This window comes from Podarcis cretensis, assembly GCF_951804945.1.
Source record: "Podarcis cretensis genome assembly, chromosome: 15".
In the NCBI taxonomy this organism is placed as follows: Eukaryota; Metazoa; Chordata; class Lepidosauria; order Squamata; family Lacertidae; genus Podarcis; species Podarcis cretensis.
Genome location: NC_137185.1, coordinates 31,944,594 through 31,972,009, shown reverse-complemented (window position 1 = coordinate 31,972,009; position 27,416 = coordinate 31,944,594). Strand labels below are relative to the sequence as shown.

The window sequence follows — 27,416 nt, the reverse complement described above, 5'->3', positions numbered from 1 at the left end:
GGTTGAAAAACAAGCACCCCATCTGTCATCCATCAATCAAGAATCTCAATGTTAAGCAAGATACGTTTCACATATTGAGAGGCAACAAAGAGTTCTGTATTGAGGAAACAAAGGATACCATACTGAAGCCGTGTGGAGCATCTTAATAAGTTACTAAACCTCCTCTAACAGTGTTATGAATTGGAAGGTGTTGAACAGTATGGCAAATTCTGCATCTCCTTTCCTGAAGGCAGAAGTGGCTTCGCGCATCTGGGCTCTCACAGCAACCCAGCTGTGGGGACCACCATGGGGCTGTGTTGATTTGTTCTATAGTATGTATGTGGCAATAGTTTGCTCCCCCTCCCCACGAGTAAAAAGAGGACATGTCCAATCTGCTGCTGTGACTTCAGACAGCTTGCTTCTAGTGCACCTGGGTTGGATTTCCACCAAAAGAACGTGACCGCATGAATCAAGTCCAGGACAAACAAACAAAAGCGAAGCCTTTGCCAATCCAGGCTGGACATCTGCTTGATGTGTCCATTTCCATGTACTCTTGTGCCATTAGGGATTTGAGTTGGGCTTTATTTGGACCAACTGTTTTCTCTGAGGGCTGGGTTGTATACATTTTTATCCATCTTATGTCTGAGAGCCTCTCCCTTGGAAGTGGTCCTGTCCAGTATGTCCATAATTTGTTGTTGTTCAGCTTTGCTCATTGGAAATATAAGAGTCAAACAAATATTCTCCCCAGTTTGTCCCTTCCCACCCATCTTTCGCTGGGAACATCTATGCAAACCTTTCTAGCAAACTAGCATTTTTTTGGCTTCTAGGGTGAAGGCAACCTTCCTTTTTCTTCTTTGAATATCACATAGTTCTTGTGATGAGCACAGCTGAATTGTCATGGGCAGCCAGTTCTTGAAAGTCTTGTGCAAGTTTCCCAACAGGTCTATAGCTGGAAGGTGCCTTTGTTCCTAGGTATGCATATTGCTGATTTTTCCTTTTGCTAGCGTTACTATCTCTGGTCTACCCCAGCTCCACCTTCTGAGATATGCTCTCCAGGAATCACCCTAAAACAGTACTCACCAAACCCAACAAGCCCAGAAGGGATACCTTGATTAACAGGATCAATGGTGTAGAGCAGCCTTTCTCAACCGGGTGGCTTCCAGATGTTCTTGGACCACAAGCTCCTTGCCATGTTCTGGTGGGGCTGATGAGACTTGCAGTCCAAAACATCTGGAGGAAACCAGGGTGGGGAAGTCTGGTGTAATGTATTAGGCTGCCCAGCCTCTTAACAGACAAGGTAATAACAGAATGTTGTCCGTTTTCCAGCTCCTGGATTGCGAGCCAGATTCATCTTTCAGGGTGGGAGCTCAAACCTGATGGGTGTAGCAGAGTGTATGCAAGCAAAGTTTGATAGGTGCTGGTTTGGGGGCTTCATGGTGCTGTTGTTGCTTTGGAAATTGACACCACTTAACTCTGTGCTTGTTTCTGTGCCCTTGTAATACCTGCTCAGTAAACTGATTACCGGTACTTAAAAGCGATTGCTATCTCCTTGAGAAGAAACTTTGTAAAGCAGGGGTGGGAAACCTTTTTGTCCAGGTGGGCCAGATCTTTACCTCTCCCCACCCCAAAGGTCAACTTTGAGAGGAGAGCAGGGCCGCTCACCTATCAATTATATGATGCCAGGAGGTTCACAGGTGGGTGTTCTGTCAAAGCTTGCTCACGGGGTGGGGAGAAGATAGCGATGGTGCAGGATTCAACTCCCCATGCACGGGGAGCCCAGTCCTACCTTTTGCAGAGCACAAGTGATCCAACTGTGCCTCTACCTACCCCACATCTGATGTCTCATATGGTGCCAAGAGTGGGGCAGGTGGGCATGGTTTGTGGCCAGATGAGAAGACCTTGTGGGCCAAATTTGGCTTATGGGCTGGAGGTTCGCCACCCCTGCTGTGAAGGCTCCCTGGGGCATCATTTGGCTGTGGCTGATCTCTCTGAACTTCCTCCCATTGACCAGAACTGAATGGTAAGACATCTTTCAGGTTTCACATCCCATTATGCCCTCCTATGCTATCCAAAAACCAATTTGTGGTTTTTACACCTGTAATTTATTGCTTAACTTTATGGCGTATTCTGTCATTTGATAGGACTTTTGAACTTGTGGCCTGATGGGAAGCAGGATTAGGTGGCAACCACACCATTACCTTTTAAGACACCATGCAGAAATTGATCAAGAACACAGAAGGAAGAATGTAGACTACTCTTCTTTGATAGAAATCTTGTCTTTACAATTTCAGAGATAAAAACCACTGTGGTTTACCCAGCAACGGAGAAACATCTTCAGAAATATTTGCGTCAGGAACTGTGTCTCATCCAGGAGACTGGGGAGGATTACAAAAAAATTACTCTGCCTTTTATCGAGTCGCAGAGCTTCAGTATTCAGGTATGGAATGTAACCACTCATTATAAATCTTTCTCAGTACGGTCCTTATTTGTGATCCAAGCAGATGAAAAAGTGGGTACGCCCAAGACCTTGGGGGAAAACCCAGTGAAATCATGGATTTTTCCTACCTTGACACCCCACACTTTTCACACACACAGCCCAAAGTTCTACCACAAGCTATTTATGAATCTCCCCTCAATTTCAGAAAAGATGGGACAGGATGAGGGAGAGCTCTTGTTCAGAAGCAGAAGCCTAAACATCACTTGGGTGAGACTTTAATGAACTGTTTTTAGGGATATCTCACTGAGTTCAGCAAGCAGACTTTGTCTGACTCAGGCTTTTCAGACAGGCTTTTGTGACTCAGGCTTTTAGAGGAATAATTATGAGTACTTAACGAGATTTAGCAGTTGGTTTGGCTTTTTTCTTTTTCTAATGGATGTAATTTCATCCGGCTTCTGGCAATATTCAGTATTCAGTAGGTTTTGTTTTGTTTCCTTATATATTTTCCCACTTGGATATGACTTCTGTGACCTCTGCATTGAGCAAGAGACCATGGGTAGATATTTAGTGCACAAAAATTGTGATTTTTCGCGAAGTCTGTATCATTATTTTTTAGTGCCATAAAAATATTTTGTTTATGCTTTTTATAGCCTGCCTTTTCTCCAAGATCACCCAGTGAGTGGGGATTAGAATTCTGGTCTCCCAGGTCCTAGACCAACACCCTGAATACTACACAACACTGGCTCACACATGGCTAAATAGTCAGGTCTCTGCCTTTAGGAGCTAACAGTTGCAATAAGTGGGAATCGGGAGAGTGTTTAGGGGAAGGAAGAGGAGAGGGATAAGAGAAGATGAACGTGGGCTGAATATGAGCAATGCAATCCATTCTGATTTGGCTGAGAGCTAAGAACTTTAGGGAGAGGTGGGGCTTGAGCTGGGGTGGAAGAAGGGAGAACGAGAAAGTAAGACAGGGACACCAACAGCAAATATCCCACTTGTCTGTAGTGGTAGCAGTCGGCAGAGGGGCAGCACTTCCTTGACCTCCTATCACTTGCATCACTGTGGTTTATCAGGAAGGGGATGGGCAAGGAGGAGGAGAGATCAGGAGCATTGGATTGGCTCTGCTTGTGCATTTGCACCTCATTGCTGTCTTCCTCCTGATAACCTGCAGCAAGGTCAACACAGCACCACTGACAGCTACTGGGCAGGGGAGAAAGCGCGGCCCACTCTGGTGGCTCCTCCTGTCTCAGAACTGTGTCTCTCATTGGTTGTTCCACCTGTTCATATACCCATCCTCCGAGTGTGGATCCTTGCAAAGCCAAGATGTCGCCATCTGAACCCAAGAGGGAGGTATCAGCATGTGCAAGGGGGTGTGTGTGTGCAACCGCAGTCAGGTGAGCATGTTCAAGGACCACAGAATGCTGGCTGACAGTTAGGGAGGGGAAACAGAAAGCCCTTGGGAATAGGGGCTGAGATGGAGTATCCTAGAAGGGAGCGTAGCTGGCTGGCTGTAACTGCACAAAACCACCCTGCAACAATGTTTTTGTAGATCCCCGTTCGTTACAACAGTCATTAACGTCACATAAGCTGGTACCTGAATTCACTTTTTAATTTTATTTCTCCTTTTGTTGTTCTTTCTGCAACAAGTTTCTTAGATTGTAAAGATTTGTGGGTTGTTGTTTTTTCCCAGGACAGGGCAGGGTGAGGGATTTTTGGGGAAGTTGTGGGTGGGATCAGTTAGCGCCTCCATACATTAATAAGTTTTCTTCCCTTTCTCCTTAAAGACTAAAAGGATGCAAACATTTGAGTGTTATAGGAATAAGAAGGTGGCTCTTATGGGAGAGGCACTTGCTGATTGCGCCAGGGGGAGCATAATTGTTTCAGAAATGCCACACCAATTTGGCGCATGATTAATTAATTAGTTATTATTTGTACAGAGTTTTGATGAAGAAAGCCACATCTACGGCTAATTATAAGTGGGTTCTTTGATCTGTCCAGACTCCTAGCCCCTGTTCCATTGTGATTTTTGCTGGCTACTGCTGCCTCCCCAATCTTCCACCGCTTTGTAATTCTAGCCCTACAAGTATCTTCTAAAGACCTTTGCAGAAAAATCTTTATAATAATAAATGTGCAATTATTGTTTGTTTAATTCAGAGGATCTAGATTCCCCCCCCCCCCCTTCTGACCTACTCTCATAGAGATGCTACATTTTCTTGCACACAAACTTAAGTATTTTATTGCTAGGAAAATGTGGAGAGGGACAAAAAACATATTTCCCTTTCTCTCGCTTACATGCTCCCCATGGCTAAATGCAGCGTCATTGTTGTGATATGCTTCTAATTATTTACTGCTGCAAAAGTCTGTAATGGAGTTGGTTTCACAGTCGCCAAATATGCTCTCAAACATTGCTTTCCTTATTATTTTTGTTGGGATTTTTTTGCAACTATACTTGTTGCAATTCTTACAGTGTTTACTGAGGCTAATTCACAGCAGGAAACAGCCTCCCACAGAGAGATGGGCGAGTGCTGACACTGGAAGTGACATCAGGCTGCTCAGACATTGGGCTCTGTGCACCCCCCGTTCAAGGCCTGTTCCTCACATTTCTGTTTCAAGTCCCAGGAATGGAGCAGCCTCCGTGTGTGTTTCTCATTAGGGGACAGATGCAAAAACAGTTCACATACTACAAGTTTAGTTTGGGTGGCCGGTGGTTCGTCGCCAAAAACAGGGCGAAAGAGGGCACAGATGTGCGTAAAATTTGCCTGTCCTAATTTATATGTAGATATGAAGTTCAGAAATGATTACTTTCCTTTAAATATGCAGGTAGGTAAGCAATAGCTTTTATTTGTTTAGCTATAAGCCATGACAACAGAAAGCAAAAAATATATAATGTGTTTTTGAGCTACAAATTTAGCTCTTACTTCCTGTCTAAGAGGGCAAGTAAAGAAACATGCAAAGTATCTTAGTTTTCATTATCAGGCAGAAAGAGAAAAAAAGCACTAGGTGTAACGGAGCTCTTCTTGCAAATAAAGTAAAGGTAAAGGTACCCCTGCCCGTACGGGCCAGTCTTGACAGACTCTGGGGTTGTGCGCCCATCTCACTTAAGAGGCCAGGGGCCAGCGCTGTCCTGAGACACTTCCGGGTCACGTGGCCAGCATGACATCGCTGCTCTGGCGAGCCAGAGCCGCACACGGAAACGCCGTTTACCTTCCCGCTGGTAAGCGGTCCCTATTTATCTACTTGCACCCGGAGGTGCTTTCGAACTGCTAGGTTGGCAGGCGCTGGGACCGAGCAGCGGGAGCGCACCCCGCCGCAGGGATTCGAACCGCCGACCTTTCGATCGGCAAGTCCTAGGCGCTGAGGCTTTAACCCACAGCGCCACCTGCGTCCCTAAATAAATAAACCCCAGCAAATAAACCCCAGCAAATATTTTCCATGGAGATCTTTTATAAACTAGGCATTGAGTAAATACACTGGACCCGCAACTTATTTTTTGGGGGTGCAGTTATGTTCCAGGGGTAACATCTAAAGCCAAAATTGTATACAGAAAAACACATTAGGTGCAGTGGCAGGTGGGATTGCCAAAGGTTTTTCCCCCAGATGCCAATCCCCTTTCAAATGTTGTTGTTGTTGTTATGCCAAGTGCATAAAGCTGGATGCACACAAGTTAAATGTGTGTGAGTCTTGGGTCTGCTGTATATCGAACAATATTTTTACATAAAGTGCTGTTCCAAAGGTGGTTCTGTATCACAGCCATTTAAATGGAAATACAGTTGCACCTGCCACCATAGTGGGAAGCAAGACTGTGACAAGGTGACCCTTATGCCTGCCTAGTCTGTGGTCCAGGTGCTAGTTGCTGACAGACCAAAGTCCCACCTCTCCCTTCTTGGAATCCTCTCTCTTTAAACCAGCCTTCTGCAATTCCCCTTCTGACTCAAGAGGCCTCAATTTGATCCCAGGGTTAGGACTGGCACAAAGCCCCTGGTCATTACTGTTTTATTTCACAAACAATCTCTTATTCCTCCCCACACACTGCACTTAAGCAGTTCTCTTGCAGCAAAGTCAATTTCAAGGATAATCCCTTTCCAAACTCTCTTGCACGGGAGTGCTGCAATTGTGCTTCGGAAACACGCTGTCTTAAGAATCTATTCAGTGTGGGGGTTCTGCTTTCAGAGATGGCAGATACATAACCCTTTGGAAGAAGGCAAATACATCCTCCCCACTAATTCATCTGTCCAAGAGGGCAATGATGGCACATGAAGAGAGTAATTCCCTCTTGCCCCTTAGCTATTGATCAGGGTCCTGACACATGACATTTGATTGTTTTGTGGATAATTAACCTCAAATTTTATTAGCTTTGAAATCGTTTGGCTCTATCCTGAATCCAAATGCAGTTTTTATACTTGTAATGAGGTTTCCACAAGCAAGAGAACAACACTATGTATCATCCATCCGTCTATAAAATAAATATATAAACAGCCTGGGATAGAGAGATGCATTATTTGATGTTGACAATTTATCATGCTTGGGTTTCCCCCCCTGTGTTTCTTATTCCCCTAGTGGGTATACAACATCCTGGAGAAGAAGGCTGAGGCTGATCGAATAATCTACGAAAACCCGGATCCTGCCCATGGGTTTGTTCTCATACCAGATTTTAAGTGGAATCAAAAGCAGGTTAGTTATGATTTTTCTTTATCCTTTGGAAGGACAACTGCTATCTTTAATTGTGGGGGGAAGATAATATTCCAGAAGATGGATATTTCTACCTTTACAGCTACACCTTGAAAAGAAACCTAAGCAGAGCCTTGCAGGATCAGGCCAGAAGCCCATCTAGTCCAGCATCCTGTGGCCAAACAGATGCCTATGTGAAGCCTGTAAACAAGGTTATCTGGTTCTTTTAACCAAAAGGGCAGAACAGCTCTTTGCTTTTATAATCCCTTTGAGATAGGCTGCTTCCGGGTACAGTAGGTAGAGGGGATTTCAGCAATGAGAAACGGACTCGTGGGGTGTGCTTGTCCTTCATAGGAGAACAGGGATCCTAGGAATTAAATGAGTCTCCCTGCTGATGATCTGTGTAATGTTGGAGGACATGCGGTTTTGCATTCAGTGTTCTTACCCCACCCTTCAGCCTCTTGAGGACATTACATGAGTCCTGACTTGAAGCTCTACTCCCTTTCCCCTGCTCTTTTGGAACAATGCTTTGCCATCTGTAGAAGAGACTTCTAAAAATGCCTGTTTACAGCTGCCTGAATTGCAAAAAAACTTCTTTATATAGAGCAGCATGCAGTACCAGATATGGTGCGTTTTCTTTTTGTTGTGTAATGCACCAACTTCCAGTAAGAAAGAAAGAAAGAAAGAAAGAAAGAAAGAAAGAAAGAAATTTGACTGTTACTATGTTTGGGAAGTGGTCATCAGTATAGATACCCATTTAAGCTCCCTATAGTAAAAATGAATACAGTAGCAAAGGCTAGAAATTTGACATTTTGGCATTCTTAGGATCCTGACAGATCTAACAGAAATATTGTTTTTATTTCATCTCCTACGATTTTTGTTAACGTTTGACTTGCCAAAGCCTCGTTTTCATAATCTGCAAGCTTGGATTTGCAGCAATACTTTTAATTGACCAAATTAATCATTCCATTCCTGATAATGCCTGAGAGCTTTTCACTCTGCCTTAAGGTATTATATAAAAGGACAGTTGCCCTATAAACAGCTGTACCACCGGAAAAAAGGTTGCCTATTTCTAAAATGCAAGTGATGAAAAAGCATAACTTGGTCTTCTCGATCAGAGAAGTTCACCATGACCAATCGGCACCTTTGCATGCTCAACAAACAAGCAGTCATAAGCTTGGGTCCTTTATATCATAGAGATCATCTCCTTTATGCTGCTTCTTCATCAAAATCATTTTGGTCTGCTGAGAGCTGTTCCCCCCCCCCCCAACATTGGCCTCTAGACAGTGATTGCACCTCATCTTTGGATTTTCCTGCCTCTATTTTATTTTTATTTTTTATTTTTTGGGATGTGGGTGGCGCTGTGGGTTAAACCACAGAGCCTAGGACTTGCCTATCAGAAGGTCGGCGGTTCGAATCCCTGCAATGGGTTGAGCTCCCGTTGTTCGGTCCCTGCTCCTGCCAACCTAGCAGTTGAAAGCACATCAAAGTGCAAGTAGATAAATAGGTACCGCTCCAGCAGGAAGGTAAACAGTGTTTCCGTGCACTGCTCTGGTTCGCCAGAAGTGGCTTAATCATGCTGGCCACATGGCCCAGAAGCTGTACGCCGGCTCCCTCGGACAATAAAGTGAGATGAGCTCCACAATCCCAGAGTCGGTCATGACTGGACCTAATGGTCAGGGGTCCCTTTACCTTTACCTTTAACTATTATTTTTACACACACCTGCTGCTGCTTTTTAAATTGGTTTTGAAAGGCTTTTGTGAGTAGCAAGAGACACAGCGTACAATAAAATCCGTATAATGAAGGTGCCAGATACAGCTCTGCGGGGAGGGAATTCCAAAACCTAGGACTGCCACAGAGAATGGCCTCTCCTGGGCAAGCACACCACAAGCTTCTGAGGGGGTGGAACTACCAAGAAGGCCCCACCCCCCATTGCTGATCTTAACACTCAGGATGGTCTGTAGGGAAGGCCACAGTCTCTAATCATTTGGGGTTTAAAACTCTAACATGAGCACCTCAAATTGGGGCTAGAAACAAACTGGTGACCAATGTAACTGCCTTGAAACAGGGGTTATGTGACTTACAAGTGGAACCCCAACCAGTAATCTGGCTGATGCCTGTTGGACCAGTTGAAGTTTCCAAGTCGTCTTCAAAGGGCAGCCTGTCCTGGCTCCCAGTTGCTGAAGAACAAGAATTCTTTCAAAGGGCTTCCATGTTTAGATTGCTGCAATGCATGTGCAAATCGCTGGCATGCAGCACTTCAGGCAATGCACATAATCCTACCTACAGCTGCAACAAAGGCAGTTGATCCAAATCTCAAAGCTTTAGATGTTGATCCAACACTGGCACACCCTCTTGGTATCCTATATATAGGAATGGGGCAGGCTCAACATAGTGCAGCAACAGCAAGCATTTCTGCAATCTCCTTCTGTGCCATCTGTTCTCGCTGCCTTTGGCGCTTCCTGGATCTAGTTAACGGGGAAGTTGTCTCTTCCCTAGGGAGGCAGATGGTGCCAGCAGAATATCCCCGGAGAAGCAGGGCTACAACCATTGTCTGATGCCACCAGGGTAGGTGGCGCGACAGGCACTGTGGAAGTGTCAGAGAGAGACTTTGACAGCTGAGAAGGAGGTGGGCTGAGGCAAGAGAGCAGGTTGAAGGACATACATCCTGGATATTCACTTGTCAGGCTGCCCCTATTCTGGCAAAGTCTTCCACATCCCGCTGGAGCCCTTCCCTGGATGCTTGGCAAACCCTCCACCTGCATCCTCCAGACGCGAACAGCCCATGGCGCAGCCCCACATAGAGCACATTGGAGTCAATCTCTTTATTACAGTCAGTGATCAGTATTCAGAACGCATTGCAGTAATCCAGTCTGGGAGTTACTAGAGCATGGATTACGTAGCCAAGTCATTTTTCTCCGAAAGCTCCCATGGCTTTCTGAGCTTCCAGTTGACAGGGAGGATCCAGAAGAATTTCAAAAGCAATCCTAATACAGTAGGGTTTTGAAACATACTCCACTGGGGAGTTTTCCCCAGGATGGGTGGGGGGCCTAATTGGGAAAGGCAGGGGACTTTATTTCAGGCCTTTAATTATTGGAGGACAGCAATAAGTATGGGGTGGTGCACCTTGACAATCTGAAATTCTTCAGAGGACCTGCGACCTCAATAAAAGAAGAGCAACCTTGGAGCTGATGTTATTTGAACTGTCAAGCGATCTCTACAAGCTGTTTTCACGGAAGCTGCTTGCTAAACAAAGCAACAGATGTTGCCGGGTGGAATTAGAAGACATCTCGTCCAGCCCGTGTGTTGAGGTGGGATCCTAGGGGATTAGTCCACGTCAATCAAATTAATAATTGTACTACAGAAAAAAGAGATTTATTCCATCCAGGGGCCTGAAGGGCAACCAAAGCGGCCAGTTCTGCCATGGCAGGATGCAGGTGGCCCATGGTCCAATGTCCAACCATGCCATTAGTGTGTGGGCTTGGGCCAACAGCCGATCCTGAAGCTAAAATAGGAAGGCTGTGTGGTGGAGATTCAGCTGGAGTACTTACTGAACTCTTCCCAGAGTAAGGAACAGCTTGTGCTCACGGATGTGTGTAATTCGTGCTAAGAAAAAGAAAACCAGCAACATTCTGTACCAGGAAAATATCAGTTCTGTGACTTGTATAAATTATGGTCAATCACCCCAGATGCAGCCTATAGAATGCTGTCCCCAATTAAGATCACTCGATGCCTTCTTTGCAATCTTTTTGGCGCCAGACAAAGAGGTTACTTTTCTTTCTTTCTTTTCCCTGGATCTTTTTAGTAATATTTAGCAGTTTTATTAGTTTTAAACACTGGCACAGTTTTTAAGGTAGGAGCTAACATCTCCTAATTTTTGATGGTTGTAATGTGGTCATAGGGCTTGCTACCTTTCACTAGAGGGACTGGTGTAGGCGATGCACAAATCTAATGAGACAATGATGTAGGAGGAGGCCAAAGCCCCACCATGAAACACTGAAAATCTATTTCAGCTACTGATCTGGATTTCAGCAGCCATTGCTCATGCTGGTTCAGACTACAAGGATGAGCCTTCAATGAGCTTTGAGCTTGTTCACTCTCTTCCTCTCATCCCTACATCCCCCCATTCACAGACATCACCTCTCTTCTTTCCTAGTAGGCCATCATAGGAGATCATCTCAGGCAGATAGGTGTCAACCATGACTGCTCATATAAGAAGTCCCCAATCCACCTTTGTAGGAGTGAGCAGCAGCTCAGTCAAGAAATGGGAGGGACAGAGAACAGCAGCTTTCACGTTGGACTAATGAAAAGCCCTTGGATTTAAATAGCCTAGAGGCAGCTGTTTTCGGCTGCTGGAGGAGGGATGAGGAGCAGAGCCCCGAGGGTGTCATTTCTTGACACCACTGAAGCTGCAAGGAGGTTTTGGGGCCTCTGATAAGAATCTCCCCTTATCATCCCAGCTTTTTTCAGAGAAAAACTTGGGATAGAGTCATTAGGTGTGACCCTAGGATCTCCCAAGGAGGGGCTAGCAAGAGACCCACTGAACCAATTGGTCCCTAAGTAGTATAGCTCTGGGAAATAGACCATTGGGGTACCACAGATCTCACAAGCTGGGGTGATTCTGTTCACAGAACTGTTCCATCTTACTGGGGCCAGACTGAATTCCTGGAATCTATAACTGATTTTACTGGAGAAGACCCCAGCCTGGAGAAAGGTTTGGGGAGAGCTTGCTATCACTCTGATCCCTCAGGGAGAAATGGAGCCTGTTTTGCCCAGGGAATGGACTGTGAGATTGGATCCGTACAAAGAACCTAAACTCAATAAATAGCTGAAGTTTCTGTACTTTAAGCTATCTTGCTTTTAACTGGTTTTTCTATTTTGGCCTATTCCCAATAGGGCCCGTGTGACTGGCTTACACTTAGCTTGAGGCAAATAGTAATGTTTTGCGTCATATCAGCCAGTGAACTATGGTTTGTGCTTCCCTTGGAAACCAGGGTTTGATAGTGGTTTCCAAACCTGGTTTGTAGAACGCATACGAACCATCATAAGTTAGTTTAAAACGGTGGGCTTTCTCAAACCAGGCAAAATGGCTGCTCAGGCAAAACAGTATATTGTGATTTGCTTCCGACTAGGAAGAGAACAAGGTACCGCCATTCAGTGGGGAAGGGAGAAGGGGAGAACGTACCAGATTCAGGGCATAATTAGAACTTCCACTGGGAAGGTTTTGTGGAGTGGTGGAAGGAACCACAGCCACAGCCAATAGCCTCGTCATTCATGGTGGCTGTAGCCACTGTGGCAGCCAGTGGGAGGCCAGCTCAGCCTGGAGAGCTGAAGGGAGGACCAAGGTGCAATGTGGGAATTGGATTGCTCTGTAAGGCTTTTTGAAGGCTTGTTGAGGACCTACCAGGGTGAAATAAACAGCATTTGCAGTAGCTGTAAACTGCCCCTCATTGTGGACTCAATCTGGGCCCAATATATTATTTTATTCTGGCTGGAACGTGACCAATCTGAACTCTGCAAAGGGTCGTCTCTCACACTCCTCAGACTTAGCTGCTGGTTCGTTGCTCTCTCAGCATGACTAATAGTTATCCTGATTCCAGTGCAGAGCAGCATGCGGTCAGAGCTCCAAATCTCACCTTGGATTGTTGCCAGTTCCAGACTTGAAAGGGTGAGAGGTATTTTTAGTTGCAAGCACTTCTAAGAATTCAAGTGCTTGAGCAACAGCTGGAAGCTCCACTTCTCTTTCATGTATGTTTCTAACACTTTGCATAGAGACCGCATTCCTCATTTGTGTCTGATTTGTTTTTTTTAAGAAATACAGTGGTGCCCCGCAAGACGAATGCCTCGCAAGACGGAAAACCCGCTAGACGAAAGGGTTTTCCGTTTTGGAGGTGCTTCGCCAAACGAATTTCCTATGGGCTTGCTTCGCAAGACGAAAATGTCTTGCGAGTTCCTGCGAGGTTTTTTTCCTCCCCCCCCTTTTCTAAGCCGCTAAGCCACTTATCAGCTGGTCCGCTAAGCCGCTTAACAGCTGGTCCGCTAAGCCGCTTAACAGCTGATCCGCTAAGCCGCTTATCAGCTGATCCGCTAAGCCGCTAAGCCGCTTATCAGCTGATCCGCTAAGCCGCTTAACAGCTGATCCGCTAAGCCGCTTATCAGCTGATCCGCTCAGGCCCTAAGCCGCTAATAGCGCTAATCCGCTAAGCCGCTAATGGGCTTGCTTCGCAAGACGAAAAGACCGCAAGACGAAGAGACTCGCAGAACGGATTCTTTTCGTCTTGCGAGGCACCACTGTAACCAAAAGAGCAATTGCATTTGGGTGGTTTTAAAAATAGTTATTTTATGGGACGCAGGTGGCGCTGTGGGTTAAAGCCTCAGCGCCTAGGGCTTGCCGATCGAAAGGTCGGCGGTTCGAATCCCTACGGCGGGGTGCGCTCCCGCTGCTCGGTCCCAGCGCCTGCCAACCTAGCAGTTCGAAAGCACCTCCGGGTGCAAGTAGATAAATAGGGACCGCTTACTAGCGGGAAGGTAAACGGCGTTTCCGTGTGCGGCTCTGGCTCTGGCTCTGGCTCTGGCTCTGGCTCTGGCTCTGGCTCTGGCTCTGGCCAGAGCAGCGATGTCACGCTGGCCACGTGACCCGGAAGTGTCTCCGGACAGTGCTGGCCCCTGGCCTCTTAAGTGAGATGGGCGCACAACCCCAGAGTCTGTCAAGACTGGCCCGTACGGGCAGGGGTACCTTTACCTTTACCTTTTAAAAATAGTTATTTACTTTAGTTTAATAATGATGATGATGATGATTTTATTATTTATACCCTGCTGATCTGGCTGAGTTTCTTCAGCCACTCTGGGTGGCTTACAGGTATAAATAACCCCCTTTATCCCTTGGGCTCAGACCGGTTAACAGGATTTTGTTATCCCATTTGTTATAGGTGGGGTGTCATGATCTTACAACTACAGAAATTGGGGTGGGGATGGGACTGAGGACAGTGGGGCATCAGAGTGGAGGAACTGGGGACAGTGCCTATGCCCAGGGCTGACTCCTGAAATCCTGGGGAGACCCACATTTGAAAGAAGAGTTCCCAGATCCTGCACACTTTCTGCTGGATCACGTTGATGGCCTCAAATGTAGAAATCTTCTGTCAGTGCTAGAAGACTTCAGCACCTGAAGTTTGGACTACACATGGTTTGTTTGTTTTTTGGTTTTTTTGTGAAACACAGCAAATAACACACACCCCTCGGGTAGTTTTCACAGTTAGTTCCCAACCCCCTCAAGCCGCATGAGGCCTTTAGCATTGCACATTATGTCATCTGCGGCCATTACTCCACCTCCTACTCCCTAGGAAAAGTATTGTGCTCAGAGGGAAGGCAACCTGTCCCCATCCATCCTCCAGTGAAGGAGCAGAGACTTCAATGCTTGTTTTCCTCTTCCTTCCCCGTGCCTTTTTTCCTTTTGTATCGTGTTGGTTCGATTGTGAACTGCAAGCAAGGATTGTAGGAACACTGTACATATATATTTTAATATCTCTATAGCACTAAGAAGATTTTAGGTAGTTGATGTGCTTAACGACAACAACAAAATGTTGCCATGTCATATACAGTGGTTCCTCGGGTTACATACGCTTCAGGTTACAGACTCCGCTAACCCAGAAATGGTACCTTGGGTTAAGAACTTTGCTTCAGGATGAGAACAGAAATCGTGCTCCGGCGGCACAATGACAGTGGGAGGCCCCATTAGCTAAAGTGGTGCTTCAGGTTAAGAACAGTTTCAGGTTAAGAACGGACCTCCAGAACAAATTAAGTACTTAACCCGAGGTACCACTGTACTTCTGATCCTGGTTCAAGCTGTCCCATTCTCTTCTCCCTGGCAGCCCCAGTCCCTGTTTTCCTTCTACCCCTTCCAACAGTCATCAGCATTCTGTGCCTACTGAGCATGCACAATCCTCATGGTGCCATTTTGGAAATATATCTATGCTCCTTTTTGAGAGGGGGGGAGGGAGGGAGGGATACTATCTCAGTTACATTAAAAACTTGGATTTTTCCACTGAATTATTTGGACGGCTCTTTCTCTGGGAATACCCAAAAATAGATTCTTGGTGTGTGAGCCAGGAAACTGGATGGTTCTCTTTGCCCTTGTTATATCTATGTGTCTCGTCCTTCTTCCTCCTTTTCTAAAAGTCTTAATCTGCCCCTGCTCAAAACCCACTGCGAATTATATAGATTAACATTCAGAGTGTAGCCATTGTACATAGAGCTTATATGCCTACTTGGCTGCACATCAAGTGCTTTAGTTTTCGATTTCTAAACCTGTGTTATGTATACATCCAATTTCTATGGTTTTACTTTCCAGTCATGCTCCTCTGCCTCTGCATTGCCGAATAGCTCCCAGGTAGCTTAGTCATTTGTCTCCTCCAGCCACCATAAGATCTTTTTTGCTCAAAAAGAAACCTCACACCTGGTTTACAGGTGTGTGCCCCACCCCACTTTCTTAAGCCCTCTTCAGGAGTTACTCTGATTTGGGAATTTCACATATATTTGGACAGGGGACTGCAGAGAGAAGTGGGATAGCTTTTCCCCCACCCAGTCCCATCCCCTTGGTCCTCTGCAAGCTGGAGGGCAGCTATCTGAAGCAGGGAGTCTGCTCTACTCATTGAGGCTTCCTGTTCAATGTAGATCACTGGAATGTTTATTATTACAGTGGTACCTCGGGTCCATACGCTTCAGGTTACAGACTCCGCTAACCCAGAAATAGTACCTCAGGTTGAGAACTTTGCTTCAGGATGAGAACAGAAATCGTGCGGCGGCGGCAGCAGGAGGCCCCATTAGCTAAAGTGGTGCTTCAGGTTAAGAACAGTTTAAGGTTAAGTACAGACCTCCGGAACGAATTAAGTACTTAACCCGAGGTACCACTGTATTATTATTATTACATTTATATTCCATTTTTCCTCCAAGGAACTCCATACACTGTCCTCCTCGGCACATACTCTCTGACACTTATCTCAAGTTATGCCCCTGGGTAGGTACTGTATGGCATAGTCTACAAACCCATTTTGTGAGGCTGCCTCCAGGCTTTCTGAATAATCTATTATTGATTCTGAGACTTGACAGAAAGGTTGAGTGGAGGGAGCACAATCCTGCTGAAATTGGAGAAGCTGGAGAGGAAAGCTGAATAAGATAGCTAATGGTTGAGGGTATGGGTTTCGTTGCCTTCTCCCTTGCTCCATGACTAGCCAAATCAGAATAAGGTATGCCCAATTGACAAAAATACACTAGAAAGAAAGACATAATTTGCATAATGTGTACAGGTTGCAGGATTCACCTTTCCCAACACAGAATTTCAGATCATCCAGAAGCAGAGCATCATCTCATTGTATGCTTGCTTAGCCTAGGATTTCCAAGCCTTTTTTTTTTAATGCATCTAATTTAAAAGTGGGGAAACATAACCTGAGAGGTGGCCTTCTTCCCAGTACCACTATATGGGGGGCCAAAGTGAAGTTGGTATTTCAGCCCAGATGTTGGGTCGCCCATTCTCTGACATGATGCAAAACTATATTTTGTGTTGTTCCTGCTGCATGTGATGACAATGCTTTCTTTAATATCAGAAGTAGGGGATTTTTCTCATTCCTTTCTGGGGGGTCACATGACATGGGGGCCGGCAGAGGGGAAAGAAGGCAGAGCAAAAAATGTAAATATGTACCTTGATAAGTAGGTTAGCTTCTACACACAGTCCAACCAGCCAAAAACACTTTGAGGGGGAGCAGGCTCAGTGAGGGGTGCAGCTTATGGGGCAGTCCCCTAAAGCAGAGGACAACAGATTTTTTTTTAAAAAAAAAAACCTGGTAAAATTCAATAAAAGATCATCAAACCAATCAAAACCATGCAAGATATCAAAATTGCAACAGAGGAGGATGAGGTGGAAGCATTTCCAAGCTAAGCGACTGAAGAATGCTCTCACCAACCCTACTTCCCACATACCTAGGGGTTAGAAACCTGAACCGGACAATGAAAAATGCTAAGAAAGCTTAACCCAGCTAGGCAAATTGCATGTGCTGTCAGACCACCTCACTCTAATTATTGTAATTGGTTTTGTTGTAGCAACTTTTGTGCACCTTGAGTGGGCCACGGTGATGTGCAGCACTCCTTTGGGAGTTAAACAACTTTTATATCCAGATGTTTTAACATTCATTCCTGAACGTATTCAGGGAAACACTGGAAGTCTAGCCAAAATATGCTCTTAAGCAACGTTTCTGACAAAGTTGACATTGTCAAACGATCCATTCATTATTGAGAAGAGTTATTTAGAGCGCCCTAGTGATTGGAGCCCATCCCAGAGTATCGGTAATGCAATCTCGGAAGATATCAAATGTTTCGCTTTCCACATTTCCGCATTTGCTCTCTCAGAGTGTTGGAGATCTTGCTAGAAAATACCTGGGGAACAAGCTCTGCCTTTATCATCCAGGAAGGCAGCATTACCCAGGAAAAGGGATGTTTGCTCGTGCCACCTGCCGCAACTCACACAACCCCAAAGATGCCTCTCCGACTTTTATTGCAAATGCCACCAAGGGACCCCTCCACAATCTGCCAAGGCCTGTTTAGCGCAAACAGCAGATCCTATGGTAAAACTGCTATGGTATTACAGAATTAAGTGCTCATCCATAAAAAAACATAATAGTAGGAATTCAGCATGGCACTTCCTTTATTTCTGCTTGCCAGACAGAACAATCCTCCTTTCCTTCTTCCCCCATCCACTGTTCTGTGGGTTTTCCTGACCCTCCAGAGCAGATTTGGAGGAGAGCAGGAGAAGCCCCATTGCACTAGCAGGAGCCCCTGGGCCTGCTTCTGCTAGCCTGCTGGGTTAGTTAGTGGGTTCTGCTTAAGTTCTATTCAAAATAGACCCATTAAAATTCATGGACCTAAATTAGTCACGTCCGTTAGCTTCAGTGCGTCTTCGTATGACTAACATTTGATACAACCCTGTGTGTCGTGTCTAGAAAACCAGTCTGTCTTCCTAACAAGGTGGTTTCTATTATTGCTGTTGCTGCTGCTGCTGCTGTGAGTGTTTAATGTATGTCTGCATGCAGACACTTATGCATACATTCAACAGCCAACCATCACCCATTGGGAGCCGCTGTCTTAGCTGTCATTGACCCTGCCTTCAGGGTATCTTTATCCCTTTCAGGTGAAGGGGCACATGCACGTGCTGCCAAAGGACCCTTTCTTAGTAACGCTGAGCCTTCCAAGGGCTATGGTCAGCTGGGCCTTCCCTGCCACCAAGGCCTTCCTTGGCACCCAGAGTGTTCGAAAGAGGCGTTCTCTTGTAGCCAGTAGAATAGGTTACGGCAGAGGTAGCTGTCCAGATGCTTTGGACTGCAACTTCCATCATGCACGGCTATAGGCCATACTGGCTGAGGCTGGTGGGAGTTGTATTCCACAACATCCGGAAGGCACCATATTGGCTACTTGTAGGTGAAAGTGTGTGCTTGGTTGCAGTTGCTGTGTGGTTCCCAATAAACGTGCTCTGGTTTGTAAATGTGTTTGTGGGTCCGAAAAGGTAGGTGGCCTCTGCCTTGCGTCTTTATTTGGGTGCCTGGAATTCATGATTTGCTTTGGCAGAAGTTAATAATCTTTTCTCGGCGTATCTAAGCTCTGCCGTCTATTCTGTCTCTACAGGTAGATGATTTATACTTAATTGCTATCTGCCACTGCCGGGGAATCAAGTCACTCAGGGATCTTACTGCTGAACACCTGCCTTTGCTGAGGAACATCTCACGAGAAGGGAAGGTGAGCCTCCTCATCTCTTTTTAATTGACCCCCCCCCCTTTCCTGGTTCTGCATTAGCCGAACTCACGCCAGCTTCCTCGTTCGTTGTTGACTGTCTGCTTGCTTTCTCTTTCTCTCGCACACCTTTGCACTTGTATACGAAATAAGCAGCCAGTTGTGGCAATCCAGGTGCTGTTCCTCAAGGTCACATTTTAGTCACAGGGTGTTTCCCCCCCCCCCAAATTACCAGCTCTGTTTCATTGTGGGGAACTGCAATCCCTGCTCCCCCAAATTAATGGATAATAGAGTTGCCAACTGATGAAGGAGATGAAAGAGGGGGAACCCTAACCTACTACTTTGCATTTAACAGTGGCCTGATGTAGAAAACAAAACAAAACAGGAAGAAACAATATTTTGTGGCATGGAGCTCACAGCTGTAGATCAAATTGCTGTTAAACAGAAAGCTGAAGCTGGCCACCTTGGTGGCAGTTGAGATGATGGTGTTGTGGTGACCAAGTCCTGCTTTCCACACATCATTAGTATGATACTGGACCCCCACTACAGCTTGAAAAAATGTTTTTATTACACTACTTTAAAAGGCCATGTAAGTCATCACTGTACTGCTTGAGCACACGGGGGTATTCAGGAAGAAGAAGAATTCATGTAGACCAGGTCTGGGGAACCATGGCGCTTCCAGATGTTGCTGAACTGCAACTCCCATCAGCCCCAGCAAGTATACCCAGTGGCCATGAATGGTGGGAGTTGTAGTTCAGCAACATTCGGAGGACCAAAGTTCCCCCCTACCTGATTGGCTCCAAATGCAGAGATGAACAGCAAGAGTGCCTGCCTGCCCTCAGAGGAGGTTCCCCACTGCAGCCCTAGGTAGGTTGCAGTTATGAATCCAGAGCCGTGACGGGAAGCCTCCTCTGAAGACGAGCGGGTGGTATGTGTCTCCCCATTGTAGGACCAAATGAATGATCTAATTGCACGCAACGTAAGTAATCACAAACACACAGGTAGCGAATACCTGCGTGCTAGTTGGGGAAGGGCCCAACTCAGTGGTAGAGCACTTTCTTTGAATGCAGGAGATCCAAGATTGAATCTGTAGATAAGGATGGGAGAGGTCTTTGCCCGATACTCTGGAGAACCGCTTCCAGTTTTTGTAGACAGCGTTGAGCTTAGATGGACCTAACTTGGTACAGCATAGCTTTGTTCCTTACATCTTCTCTTCTCTTCCACCCTTCACAACAGTTCTAACCTTGAACTTTTCTTTAAGGTTTTGCTTTTGAAAATTTGTTTCTCCCTCTTTGGGGCTAGAAAGCATATCTTACCACCACCCGCATTTGAGGGGCCAAAAGTTGTAAAAAGGATTATAGCTGATCCCCATCCCCCAGCATACATGTGTGATACGCACATCAACTTTACTGGCACCAGAAGCAAGAGGAAATTTGGGGGTTGGGGGGTGGCATCTGAAAGGCTCTCTGTTCCTCTTTAGCTGCTTACTCATTTCCTGTGATTTTTTTGAGGTATTTGCCCATGTCAGCATCTCAGCTGGCAATCCAGAAGAATTCATGCTTACTCTTCACAATTTATTTTGAATATTTCAGACCCAGCAGTTTCTATACCATGGTATGGATCTACTGCTTCTCCTGCCTATGGTCCGCCCTTCCCCCTCTTCTGCCTCCCCATTTCCTTTCCCTCTGCCACCACTTCTTAGTCTTCTGGGGACAATTATTTCTCCCTAGTGATGAATTGCCTGCTGCCAGACAAAACTGACAAAATGAAATGTGTCTCTCTGGGGCCAGATGTTGCGCAGAACTCTTCAGAATTGAGTGGCACTGTGCCGAACAGCTGGCACCCACATGGAAATTCTGGAGGAATTGGCTTAAAGGCTGGGAGAGACCGCAGTCCTGTGCACATTGAACTCAGGAGCAAGCTCTGAGGCTTGCATTGAAGGAAACATGGGTATAGAATTGAGCTGCGTAGATCAGCTTTGCAAAAACTATCCCTTCTCTGCCCACCTAGTGTGTAGGGTGGGCAGGTGAAAAGCAGGACAGAGCTCCTGCCCCTTTAATTTTAATTCTCTCTTGCACACAACTATTAAAGCTGCAGGAGACCCACCCTCTTTTTCACCCACCTTTCATCTGTGCTTTGGATTGACACATGCATCACTTACCGTAATCGCTTCAGAAACCAGAGGTTTTTCCTAGCTAATGGTGCATTTTAGCAGCATATCATTGATAAGGTCTTCTGGTTATTTCCATGAATATAGAAGATGTTCAACAAGGGTTGGTAGGGGCACTGTGCTCTTCTGAAACAGTCAGCCACAAGTATGTGTCCCCCTTGGCCTGTGAGGTCAGTTGACAGTGTTCAGGCTGGAACAGAAGGGTCCGCTGAGGGGCTAGAGCACTGGTGGTACAGGAGGCAAGGAGCTGAAGATGGTTTACTGGAGACCCTGATTGAGACCTGCTTCCTCCTTCAGAACCTGACCACAAGGCGCTCCAAAGTACCAATGAAATCCCAGGGATTCAGGCACGTAACTAAACAGGAAGGCGGAATAAGATAAGTTTCTTCCACTTGCAACCGTACTACTTTCAGTGTCTACCTTCCCTAGGTTGCATCTGTAGACTTGTTTCTAAAATACTTTGAAGAGATCTGTGTGAACAAAAATGGAAGCTTTAACATGTACCCATCCCCTTTTTGTCCTGTGTACAAGTGGGAAAACCTCTTTTCCGTCTTCCTGCTTAGCTTCCTGTTCAGCCAGTAGTAGAGGCACACAGCTGAAAATTGTATGAGCTTTTCACTTTCTTTTAAATATTCTATCCAGGGTGGGAGGGGACTGCCTTTGTATAAACAGTAGGTAGCAACTTGGAACCAGTGCAACCAAAAATAGCCTTTATTCTTCCATTTTTCACATTTTTTCACCATCACCTATGACTGGGTCCTAACAATGGCTAAATTGTTGATTTGGGTGATAGTGGAGTTAAACAGAGCCAGGTCAGTCTGTTTCTGCTTCCTGCCATGAAATCCAACAAGCCATCAGGCTTCCTTCATGCCAGCATCTTTGCTTCTCCTAGCCACATCCAGATCCACTCTGGGTTCCTTGGAACTTCGCTTACGTAGTTTCAGCGTAGAAAAAAGTTTCTTTATGGGACAATGTTGGTTTGTGCTTCCCCCAAGGGTCCTCACTGGCTCCAGAGAAACAACAAACATCACTGAGAGACCCAGGAGAGGAGGCAAGGGTAGGGATCCAACTAAATCTGAAGACAGACCTCTGGCAGTAATCCACAGGGTCAGAGAATCTTGGAACAGAGTAGCATAGAGCAGCCTCTTGAGTGTTCTGCAAAGCTAAATTGGACAGAGATGTGGAGCTTGAAAGAGCCTCAGTGGGGAAAGGCTGAACACAGTGGGTTATAGGAAAGCAACTTCCTGATGGGTCTGACATAGAAGGTGATCTTGTTGAGGACAAGTTTGCTGAGTGCAAACGAAAACTGTGTTAAATCAAGCACAGAGTTGTTACAGCTGTATCAATGAAACCTTCCCACCGTACGGTGGTAGCTCAATCACAAGAGTCCCCGGAAAAATCTGAGCTCCCAGCCAGCTGATTTGAGGTGCCCCAGGCTTAATACAATTTCTGGGAAAAGGTGCCTGCTAGATTATAACTTTCCTAGAGTTAATTAATATCTGAACAAGGGCATGGACGTACTTACTTGCATGAGATGTGGCAAACGTTCTGGGGACTAATTCTGGGGACACTCCATTATGCATATTGGCAGAGAGAGGAAAATACCCTCCTCTCACAAATACTTAGCTTGAGCTATCCTGATTTCTTGAGGATTTTTTTTAAAAAACTATCATTGTTCAGGGCAAAGCCAAAAAGCACACATAGTCTCAGGATATGAGCAGAGTTCCATCTGAACAAGACTTCTCGCTGTGTATGCTGGGGTGGAGCGTGGGACCAAAATGCTAAGAGATGCAGGAGCTCTACTTTACAACATTTCTATGCAAAGTTGAAACGTCGACAGGGCAGGTTCTGCATCCCAGGAATAGAGCAACATGATCAGTTTCTTGTAGGTTGTTGTCATAGAGGAAAATCTCCAAGGCAAATCAGAGAACTGATGTCCCATTCAAGGAATTATCTTTCATGATAGCAGTTACCCTAGACTGTCATGCTAGGAGAGGCTTTGTACATAGGAGAGTTCTTTACATAAAAGGCAGGCTTCCTTCCAGAGATGTACCTAGCTAAGTAGCAGAGGTGCAAACTCCTCTCTGCCTCCTTCCTTCCTTCCCCACAGTCCTTTGTGTGCTGGAGACTTTCAGCCACTCCTTTCCACTTTTACACATAAATTAATCTATGGGGCATAAAGGGTATGTGCCAAACAAATTAATTTACATGTAAAAGTGGGAGTTATTGGCTGCAAGTAAGCAGAGGGTTGTAGCCTTAAGTCACACCATTACTGTATTTATTTTTATGCTCTGTTGGCCAGTTTGACAGCACCTTTGCCCCCCCCCCGCCCCACACCCTTAGGCTATTTCTAGTGATCCCTGTGTGCAGAAAACTGCCTCCTTTATATGTCTGTTCCTATCGTCTCACTGTAAAGCCAAGGTTTTATTTATACATCCTTTACATATATAGGTTTTCTCACAGAGTGATGGTTTCATGACACACAAACCCCTCAAAAAGAAAAAAAAGAAAAAAGGTTTTTACTTTACAGAACGCTACATGAAGGAGCGTCTCCACCCCCATCGTTCAGCCTGGACACTGAGATCCAGCGCCAAGGGCCTTCTGATAGTTCCCTCATTGCAAGAAGTGAGGTTACAGGGAACCAGGCAGAGGGCCTTCTTGGTAGTGGTGCCCACCCTGTGGAACGCCCTACCATCAGATGTCAAAGAAATAAACAATTATCTGACTTTTAGAAGCCATCTGAAGGCAGCCCTGTTTAGGGAAGTTATTAATGTCTAATGCTGTATTTTTTTAAATATTCGATTTGGAGCCGCCCAGAGTGCCTGGGGAAACCCAGCCAGATGGGCGGGGTATAAAATATAATAATAATAATAATAATAATAATAATAATAATAATAATAATAATAATAAGATGGTGTCAGGGTTATCTGGCTGTAGAGCGAAAAAGACGCAGTTCCTCTTTGGCTCATTCTGGGGGAATAAGCTGGAATTGGGATCCTCAGCTGGAGCAGAGTTTGCCCCTCCCAGAACCAATGAGATCGTCCATGGAGTGTTTATTTTGGAATGCGCTGCTTTTCTCTCACTTTCCCTCCCTCTTTTTCCTGATCTTTTCCAAGGGGGTAACTAAGATAGCTTCAAATCGAGTTTTCGTAGGGGTCAGCTGACATACGCTGCCTCCGCTTGGAGGCAGACAAAAATGGTTTTTGCTTGATGGCCTTTGCTGTGCACTGAGCTATTTGTGTTCCCTGCCCCATTGTGTCGCCTCTAACCTTTTTTGGGGGTGGGGTCAAGTGGTGTGAATCGATTCCCTTCTTGAATTCGGTAGGATTTACCTCCAAGTAAAATGCATAGTTAGGGTCAGGGAAGCAAAACCAATGTGGATAGTAATTCTCCTCCCACCCCCATCTTTACCCCCAGGAAGAATTCGGACTAGAATTGCAACACAGTTCCCAGGAGATGAAGTCTGAGACTGGGCCAAGGCTCGCTTGCATTCTCAAGCAAAATAAGAGCCCTGGTGTTTCTGAAGGGGATCTGACAAGTTCAGTGCCTCTGTTTATAGCTTTGATTACACTTTCCGGTAATGGGAGCCTGTAACTCGCCAAACCCTCCAGTGTGATAAAAGTTGGAATGGAACGCAATAAAAGCCAAGCAAGGTCCCTGTTTAGGGAAAGATGCCAGCAATTCATCTTTTCCACCCACCATGCTCTCAACCCAGTGGGCCTTGTTATTGAGGTAGCCAAAGGGAAATAAGAATTAAAACAGATGAGCAGAACAGAAGGAGCCCCACGTGACGAGTCTGTTGCGGGGGGTTTTCTGCTTCGTACGGCTACTGAGTATCAGGGAGACAATGAGTGAGTTTGTGTGTGTGAAACTTCCTCACACATAAAATGCAACCTGCACATACAATACCAGGTATGGGGAAAGGATCTAGATCAAGGAAAAGGGACCTGTGGCTCTCCCACAGCCCCAGCCAGTGTGGCCCAGGTGAGGGATTGTGGGAGTTGGAGTCTGGCAATGTCTGGGAGTGTTCCCCCCAACATCTGGTTGCCTTCCTAAGAAGAGCATTCCCTACATCTGGGGCCACCACCAAAAGGGCTCTGTCTCTTGTTCCTGCCAAAGTGATGCACCAGGGGTGGGAAACATTTCAGCACAAGGACCGCAATCCCTTTTGGGCAACCTGCTGCAGGCCATACACCTGTGATGGGTGTGGCCAGAGGCTGAAGTTAGATGTCTTCTAACTGCCAGGCTGGGATGCGGGTGGCGCTTTGGGTTAAACCACAGAGCTTAGGACTTGCCGATCAGAAGGTTGGCAGTTCGATTCCCATCGATGAGGTGAGCTCCTGTTGCTCGGTCCCTGCTCCTGCCAACCTAGCAGTTCGAAAGCACATCAAAGTGCAAGTAGATAAATAGGTACCGCTCCGGCGGGAAGGTAAACGGTGTTTCCGTGCGCTGCTCTGGTTCGCCAGAAGCGGATTAGTCATGCTGGCCACATGCCCCAGAAGCTGTACGCCGGCTCCCTCGGCCAATAAAGCGAGATGAGCGCCGCAACCCCAGAGTCGGTCATGACTGGACCTAATGGCCAGGGGTCCCTTTACCTTTACCTTTAAGCGCCAAGCTGAGTCTGCTTTCATTTGCCCTGGACTTTTAGCTCAACAGGTTTCCTGGGGCCAGAGTCTTTACTGAGGCCACTTTTTACTCTTCTGTTTTGTGCTGATGTAATGGCCACTTTTGAAAGTATTTGGACTGGTGTGTGAAATGCAGACGAGCATCTCATAATGTTGACATGATTTGTGGTGCGGTTGCAGAAAAGGTTGGCTCTTGCTGGTTTCAAGCATTTTTTCCCCTCCCTCCAGGAAGCCATAGTGAAGCGCTTTGGCATTGGTGGGGCTCAGCTGCGAGTTTACCTGCACTACCAGCCCTCCTACTTCCACCTCCATGTGCATTTCACTGCCCTCGGCTACGACGCTCCTGGATGCACCGTGGAGCGAGCCCACCTCCTCTCGGATGTGATAGACCACCTGGAGTGTGACTCCCAGTACTATCAGAAATGCACCCTAACCTTCGCCCTCCGGACAGATGAACCCCTGCTGAAGAAATTCCAGGAAGCTGGTCGCGTCTAAACTCTCAAAAGACCGTTGAACTAAGTGTACATACGTTTCATAGAGATCATTTTATATTGCTTTTTTAAGACATTTTGTTTATGGTTTTGTAAGATTGGAGGTTATATTTCGTGTTGCTGTTGGAGCATTTCCTTCCTGTCAATAAATGGGTATGTTCTGGATGCATTGACTTTTTTTTTCCTTTTGGGAGCATGCTTTGGCACCCCTAGCTAAAAGACTTCTCCCCAATCTGGTGTCCTAATGTTTGGTGTGTGTGTGTGTGCTTTTAACAATTATCACACATAAATCTTAGACATTCTACACCATGGGTAGGCAAACTAAGGTCCAGGGGCTGGATCCGGCCCAATCGCCTTCTAAATCCAGCCCACAGACGGTCTGGGAATCAGCGTGTTTTTACATGAGTAGAATGTGTCCTTTTATTTAAAATGCATCTCTGGGTTCTTTGTGGGGCATAGGAATTTGTTCATTTTTTCCCTTCAAAATATAGTCTGGCCCCCCCACAAGGTCTGAGGGACAGTGGACCGGCCCCCTGCTGGAAAAGTTTGCTGACCTCTGTTCTACACATAGGATTCTCTGAATCCCAGGACTTCCCTCCGTGATTTCCCAAGATATTCTTTTCCAACAGCATTGTAAAATATTCTCTTAAAACTCAATTTTTACCATAGTGCTCACTACATTGCAAGAGTTTTTTTTAAAATCCTGCCCATGTTTTGGTCCCTAGACTCTTCCCAGAGTAAGTACTAAGCATGAGGCTGACAACACCCCTCATGCTGTGGTTACCAAACACCCGACAGCCAGGTAACAGTCAGACACTTAGGAAAATCCAGATGTCATAATGACACCATGTGATTGTCAGGTGGAATTTCCCGCCCACCTGTCAAAGTTGACCCATGGGAGCCCAAAAAGGTTGCTTTGCCCTAGAGAGCTACAACCAGTCCGGATGTATAGTAGTGATCTCAGTGGTTCATGGGTCTGATTCAGTATACAGTATTTCCATATATACATTGTGTTCCTTCCTCCCATAATCCCAAATGCTGCATCATTAACATTGCAATCTGGTCCTCCTACAATTAAAATTCCTTAAGGCTGCAATCTTATATATACACATTAAATGGGAGTAAGCCCTGTTGCAGGGACGCGGGTGGCGCTGTGGGACTTGCCGATCAGAAGGTCGGCGGTTCGAATCCCCGTGATTGGGTGAGCTCCCATTGCTCAGTCCCAGCTCTTGCCAACCTAGCAGTTTGAAAGCATGTCAAAGTGCAAGTAGAT

The 27,416-nt window shown here is 46.0% G+C and overlaps 1 protein-coding gene across 2 annotated transcripts in view; it reads left to right on the top strand.

The window, feature by feature from the left end:
- DCPS (decapping enzyme, scavenger) overlaps positions 1-26,308 on the top strand; it is a 66,771-nt gene extending 40,463 nt beyond the window's left edge. The window contains exons 3-6 of one of the 2 annotated variants that reach the window (XM_079955218.1): positions 2,271-2,416; positions 6,974-7,087; positions 18,753-18,863; positions 25,881-26,308. In XM_079955218.1, coding sequence (XP_079811344.1) covers positions 2,271-2,416; positions 6,974-7,087; positions 18,753-18,863; positions 25,881-26,147 — 638 coding nt within the window. In that variant the 3' untranslated portion in view covers positions 26,148-26,308. Of the gene's footprint in view, positions 1-2,270; positions 2,417-6,973; positions 7,088-18,752; positions 18,864-21,324; positions 21,995-25,880 lie in introns of those variants that run through there. The other variant, XM_079955219.1, reaches the window with a different exon arrangement.
- Positions 26,309-27,416: the final 1,108 nt, after the last annotated feature.